This window comes from Cheilinus undulatus, linkage group 2 (genome assembly GCF_018320785.1).
Source record: "Cheilinus undulatus linkage group 2, ASM1832078v1, whole genome shotgun sequence".
In the NCBI taxonomy this organism is placed as follows: domain Eukaryota; kingdom Metazoa; phylum Chordata; class Actinopteri; order Labriformes; family Labridae; genus Cheilinus; species Cheilinus undulatus.
In genome coordinates this window covers 32,082,740-32,089,897 of record NC_054866.1, presented here as the reverse complement: position 1 = coordinate 32,089,897, position 7,158 = coordinate 32,082,740, and the positions used below count along the sequence as shown (strand labels likewise).

The following is a 7,158-nucleotide window of genomic DNA, read 5'->3' as shown; positions in this document are numbered from 1 at the left end:
ATAAAGGGGGCTGGTCTGTGAGTAGCAGGAAGTTGATGATTGATCATTAATGTGACAGCTCTAACTGGAGCGGAATCGAGCTCAGGATGACTCTCAAACGCGCTCCAACATTTCTCTCCGGCGTAAAAGGCGAGCAGACACGTGGATGAAAAACACTGCCATCACTGATACTGGACTGTACGCTTGTTTACGAACACAGAGGCTGAAAAACGAGCTGAAATTATTCCCTTTTGCTTCTTTTTGTTTGAAATATCTTCGAAAATTGATGGGCAGCGACATCAGCAGGAACAGTAAGGTGAGTGGACTACAGGGGTCGCAGGTATGTTATCAACTTACTTAAGGCTAGATTAACATTAAAGGGAGATTTAAAAGAAAGTCTGGTTTTTACATCAATACCGAAGAAGTACGATTTACTCCAAGAGGATTTTTTTTCTGTAAAATGACATTCTATCATTACATTTCTGAAGTGTTCCCTGTAAATGAACGGAAGCATCGAACAGGAATGTAACTGCGTCTGAGATCGATTAAGATGCCTGAAGTGCCTTTTCCCCTGCATCAAAGCGAAGTGCTGTCAAAAATAGATCATCGATTAGCTGTGATCGATCACTAACCTTTCAAACCAACACGAGCGGAGCAAGAGGAAGAGCATGACTGGTTTGCACTGTGTCCAGCACTTTTTCACCGTTGAAAATTAACTACTGGAATTATTTTAACTGTATTCAACATCATGTATCTAAGTTTTAACAGGCATAGGTACACAATCTTGGCATTACTTCTATTGAAAATCTGAAGTTGAACTGTGGGAAATGTTCTGTGCCTTGGCAATTTTTTTTGTGTCTGTCCCCTGAATTATTCTTTTCAGTAATATTTTCTCTGAGTTGTTTGGAGTGTTCTTTTTTCTTAATGGTGTTATGGTTGCCAGGAATATTGATTAACCGGTGACTGGACTTTCCAAACACTAGTGTCTTCATATTACAATCATTTGAGATAAATTTACGAACCATTTCACTAATTGTGAGACTACTAGCACCAACTGGCTGGACCTCTGTTGTATTACGTCAGTCAGTTATTTAACCTTATGTATTTTTATTTGATTGCCATTACTTTGTTGAAGCCTGTTTCCCTTCGCTATCGAAGAGGTTTTTTTGTAAAATATGTCAAAAAAGCCAAAATATATTGACTGAAAAGGGATCAAACATACAGGGTTTTGAATACTTTTTATAGTCACTGTAACTGCGTGGTAGCATGCTCCTTGACCCTGCAAAGCTTGGGCTATACCTCAGATATTTAACATTTCTTGCTCCACCCATGTTATGTGGCCACTTAAATTAAACGTTTTCTTATGTTGCTGTCTCCATTTGAAATAAACCATGGAGGGTTTTTTAAGTTTTCTCCACTGGAATGGCCTAATGATGATGCATCATTTTCAACTGTTATATAGAGGACTGGACCAGCTGCTCAGCGTCGAAACAGTCTCGGGTTCCTCTCAAACACGAAGGTCTCCATCACCCAAAGACTCGGACACTCAGCTGTGTTTTCTCAGCCTGCTTTGGGGCAGGATGACAGACTGCCCATCTCCAAAGTCCTGCTGCCTCCAGAGAACGACTCGGAGACATTGGCCATTAAGACAGATCCTCCAACTTTGATCTCTGTCTTTCTGCCTGAGTTCCCACTGCGCATGATGCCTGGACCAGACTCTTTTCAGGTAGTCTTGAACAAAACTTAGTTCTGCTCTTCTGTTGTTTTGTTCTACATAATTAGAAAAACAAAATGGATGTAACGCTTTTTCTGTGCTCACAGGTCCAAGGATTCATAGCTAAAGGGTCTTATGGACCCATATTGAAAGTGAAGGACTTTTTTCAAGAAAAGATCTACGCTGTTAAGGTTAATTCAGCTCTAATAAACAATATTACAGAACAAGAGCACTGTATGAAAAGAAATATATTTTCTAACCTGCCACACAGGTTCTTCCAAAGTCAGAGATCATGAAGCGAGGAGTTCTGGAACAGACCAAAGAAGAAGTCATCATTCAGGTGAGTGTATTTTTATAGGTCGTACTTTGGCCACAATGGTTTCTTGAATATATATTTTTTTAATTAATTTATCAGGCCCAAATTTAAAGGTGATGACAGAGCTGTGTTACCTCACAAGGAAGAGGGAAACAAGGCAGGCTATCCTTTAGAGGGAGACGTGGGAAAGAAGCTCAATTTTAACACCATAGCGTCTAAAAGGTCAATAATAAGCTATGTATGGTGTAAGCTATGGTGTTTGTGATCAAAAACTGCCCCATTAAAACCCATAAAATCAAAGTTTTTGATCCCCTAGCCACTGCATTAGAAAACACAGTCAATGTATTACACTCCTGATCAAAATTTTAAGACCAGTTGAAAAATTGCGACAATTTGCATTTTGCACTGTTGGATCTTAAGAAGGTACTCAATAGAGCTTCATAATGCAAAAAGAAGAAATGGGAGTGAGACAAAAGAAAATTGAGTAAGCAATTTATTGAAAACAACAATTAAACTGAAATAGGCTGTTCATCAGCTGATCAAAAGTTTAAGACCACAGCCTTTAAAAGCCAAAATCTGCACAAAAATGTTGATTCAATGTCATTTTCTGTCACGTATTCACACTGTCATGACCTCCTGATGGCAAAAAAGCTTTCTGTCTTTGAACATGGTCGGAGTGCTGAGATGCATAAGCAAGGCCTCTCGCCATCGCTGCTGAGGTTAGATGCAGTAAGACAGTCACTTTGAATTTTGAACATTTTCCAATATTTCATATGAGGGGGAAGAGCAAGTTTTTTTTAATGGTTTCTTGTAATAATTTATTAAAATCTTGATAAAAAACAATGCATAAAAATCTAACTTGGTTCTCATAAGTAAAGTCCATGATGATCCACTTGAATACAAAAAAATGTTTTGTGTTTTTTCTGTATGGTGGCTATTTTCTGCCATTTAGACCCTGGATATAAACATTTTTTAAACACCTTAAAATCTAAAAAATAATGCATAAAAATCAAAGTTGTTGCTCATTATTCACACAGTCAAGGCTTTGATAATCCCCTTCAAGGAATTTCAACCTGCATGTAGTATAAGAAAAATATATATATTTTGGTGTTTTTTTTATTTTACAAAATCAGAGTTTTTACTTAAACTGTTATTTGAAGGGTTAGATCCCCTAAAATAATAAATTGTCCTATATATGTGTGTGTGTGTGGGTGCATGTGCGTGTGTATGTGTGTATGCATAGCAATAGGCACACCTATTGTAGTATTTTTTTCTCAACCTCTCTTCTCTTCAGAAGCGGCCTAGAAGAAAAAATGATGTTTTCTTTAACAAATACTGTTACTGGCATCAATGCATGTATCTTTGGACAGGACACGTTGTGTGCATGAAATTATTATATTGATTTTCAAGACAGGCTGTGACATGAAGAATGACCATCTCACTATTTAGTAAATGCCCCGCCTGCATTTCCCCACTGCTTTTTCTCCTTTTATGCTTTGTATGGATATCTAATTTAAAATGAACAGCAGGTTGTTTTATGGTGGAGACACTAAGTTGTAATCCTACTTGGCACACTTAGTCAAAAGGGCTTTACCTGAGGGAATCTAGAAAGCAGATATCTAATGTAGTTTTCTGTGAATCTTTAATGAGGTATCATTTGGATTAGGAAAACCCTCTCCACCTCTTACTGTTCACTCCTGTGTGTGTGTGTCTTTGTGTGTCTGTGTGTGTTCACTGTTGAATTGCAGCAGCAGCTCAAACATCCATTCATCCATACTCTGCAGGACTGCTGGCAGACAAAACGCCATCTCTTCATTAGTGAGTTGATATGAAATAGTTTAATTGGTAGACTTTGACCCTTTCTGCTACCCTTCAGTCTTGATGATTCTGAGGATGTTTTCCCCTCGTTCTCCCATAGTCAAGCAGACAATAGTACCCATAAAATCTCAGCACTGGATATTAAAGAGGTAGACTGCCATCTAGAGAGTGCTGGGTACAGTTCAGCGTGGAAGCATGTTTATGTTTCACTTAAATCATCAACCCTTTTCCTTCCCTCCTCCTTTCCCCAGCTACATGGACTAAACAAATGTTTGCCTTCTTTTTCACCTGTGGTCAGTGTTATCTCATTAGCTCTGCCAAAAGACACAAGAAGTATCTATGTGTGTCTCCTCTGCAGTGTGCGATTACTGTGACTTTGGGGACTTGTACACTCACTGGTTACTGAAAGGGAAGTTTGGAGAAGAAGAGGCTCATCTCTTTGCTGCAGAGTTGGGCAGTGCACTCGGTGAGTGGTCACACTGTTCACCATGTTGAAGATATCTTTGACAATTATATGGTTTGATGTGTTAAAAAGGGTTTTATGCTGGAGGGTATCACTTTGTTTTTTTCTTTTGTTCTCAGGATTCCTACATGACTTAGGGATAATACATAGGGATGTAAAGGTATCATTATCAATGTTCATGATGTAATTTATTTAAATTTCTAGAACCATGAATTATGATGATCTTTTACTTTTCAGATGGAGAACATTCTTCTAAGTGATCAAGGTAGTGTGCTTTTATTCCAGCCTGTTGTACAATTAGAATGTTTTTCTTATACAGCTGAAGACGAAATTATTAGCCCTTGTATGAAAATTTCATTTCTATAAGTATTTCCCAAGTGCTGTTGAACTGAGTAAGGCATTTTTAACAGCTTTTCCAAACATCTTAGTTAAATTTAGTATGCTTACATTATTTTACTTTGCACACTTACCCAATAGCATCCAAAATAAATCTAAGATGTTTGTGGGAAATGTGATAAAAAAACAAATCCTTGCTCTGTTTAACAGCACTTGTAAATCTTTAAAAAACTGAAAACTTTTAAGGATCTAATAACTTCATCCACTTTGATTGAGAAAAAAAGACTGGATCTTGCATAATCATTGACTTCTCTTATACATATTAAAAGTCACCGGTGAAATATGTCAGTGCCAGTTTCAGGGCTAATTTAGTATGACTTTTGTACAATGAAATGAGTTGGAGATGCATTGAGAATTTTCTGTGCAGTCAACAGCTGCAGCATTGAAACGTAAGACACAAAAACAGTGAGCCTAAAACACAAGCTAATGCATATTTACAGCCTGCCCTCATAAAAGCAGGTCAATGAATGAAGGCAGGATACTGTATGTATGATTGTAGAGCCTTTGAAAAAAAAACTTTATCAGTGTCAGTTTGTGTTTTGTTTTTAGGTCACCTTCGTCTGTCAGATTTTGGACTCTCCCGGCGGCTAAAACGAGGAGGAAGAGCATTTACAATATGTGGGACCATCCTATACATGGGTGAGATTTTATTTGCATTCTCTGTGGACTTAAAAAAAAATCTGTTGAAATAATGATATTTGGCAGCTGTTTCAGTGACTGCTCCTTGTTGAGCTCCATCAGAGCCTCACCTGTGGTTTGATCCCCCTGGATTCAGCTGACCCAGTTCTGAATGGCATGCACCTGTGACATATTGTTAGATGTTAGTGGATATACTTCTTTGGAGCAGCGTTTGTACTGAATATTTCCTGTTTTTTTCTGAACAGCTCCTGAAGTCTTGAGTGGGGGTCCATACAACCATGCTGCTGACTGGTGGTCTCTTGGCATTTTGTTGTTCTCACTGGTGATAGGAGAGGTGAAGACATATGAACTCAACATCTAACAGCACTACATGAGTATCTGTGTTTACAGTTGGTCATTGTGGTTTTTAATTTTTGCAGTTTCCAGTTTCTGCAGAGCCAGACCACGGCACAATGCTGAGCAAAGTCAAAGATTTTCCTTATTCTATACCTAAGACTTGCAGTTCTGCTTTGATTTCACTGCTCTCTGAGGTTTGTCTATGATTTTTTTTTGTTGCTGTTTTTTTTTTTTTACATCCATCTGAAAAAAATACTGCTATATTTATCTGTCTGTCTTTCTTGACGCAGCTTTTGTGCAAGAATCCAGAGAGCCGGCTTCGAAACCTGGAGTGTTTTAAGATGCAGGCTTTCTTCAGAAGCACTTCATTTGACTCTCTAATTCTTCAAAAAAGGCCTGTGAATGTTATACTGGAGCTCAGGACTCATCCCAGCTGGGCAGCTAAAGCAATGAGAGGCCTTTCACTGGACTATTTAGACAACTTTGACTGTGATAAAATCCTCCACTCTCCCACGACTCCCACTGAAGTGTCTCAGAGTCTGGTCGACATGGACCTGGGCCCAGGCAAATAATAGACTGTTTTTGACTACAGAAGTTGACTGGAAATGTAAAACTCTTCTGCAAATGATCTGTTGTAGTTCACTTAGATGGTTTTAGAATTCTTCATCATTTTTAGTCGTTATATTACCATTTCCACATTATCTATTTCTGCTGTCCTAAATTTTGAAATAAAACTTTGTAACAGTGTGTAAGCAGAGTACTTCTTCCCTTCTCCCTGTACATATTTTTAAGATATGTGAATCTTCCTACCATACTAATATCTTTCACACCTAACACAATAACCTAAGCCCACTTAGAACTATCTGTTTAAAAGATTTCTGTAGGATTGGAGACACCAGGCTGAGAAAACTAGCCCACTGCCCTATTTGCTCCCTGGCACAAATTGTCTTTGTACAAATATTACACTTACAGCCATCTTTCGGTCCTGGGTCGACCTATTTAGAAGAGAACATAATAGTTACCCATCGAGGACAGCCTTAATAGGACAGAAAATTGAGGACCAGATAAAGTATCATCATTAAATGTTTTTAATTAGGTAATGGCGAGAAAAAATGGAGTGTCCCAGTGGAGACAGTCACTGCCATACTTCCTGAAGCCATGCATCTTTTTCAAATTATATCTCCTGAATGGGATTGCACAGCTCCTCCTCCTACTACCTCCTGACACTGAATCCCTCTCAGGCCCTTGTCTTAGACAGGTCCATCATGTCTGTGTTGTGGCTGTGTGGTGGCAGGTGGACCAGTGACCCATATCTGGTTTCATAGGCACACTGGCACATGATGATGGAGCCCCTGAATTACTGCTGAGCAGTTCCAATGAATAATACCAAACTGGGATACAGTATTACAAAGCACATAACAGGCACGCAGCGAAAACACAAACCTTGCACAAGCATTTAAGTCAAAAATGTACTGTACCATTACTCTTCACATAACA

The 7,158-nt window shown here is 38.6% G+C and overlaps 1 protein-coding gene across 1 annotated transcript; it reads left to right on the top strand.

Moving 5' to 3' along the window:
• Positions 1-70: 70 nt before the first annotated feature.
• On the top strand, positions 71-6,333 carry rskra (ribosomal protein S6 kinase related a). Its single transcript, XM_041811321.1, has 12 exons — positions 71-295; positions 1,442-1,705; positions 1,801-1,884; positions 1,965-2,033; positions 3,758-3,827; positions 4,186-4,293; positions 4,410-4,450; positions 4,528-4,555; positions 5,236-5,325; positions 5,571-5,659; positions 5,745-5,855; positions 5,952-6,333. Exons 1-12 carry the CDS (start codon positions 146-148, stop codon positions 6,231-6,233), a joined length of 1,386 nt encoding a protein of 461 aa, XP_041667255.1. The 5' UTR covers positions 71-145; the 3' UTR covers positions 6,234-6,333.
• The last annotated feature ends 825 nt before the right edge of the window (positions 6,334-7,158 follow it).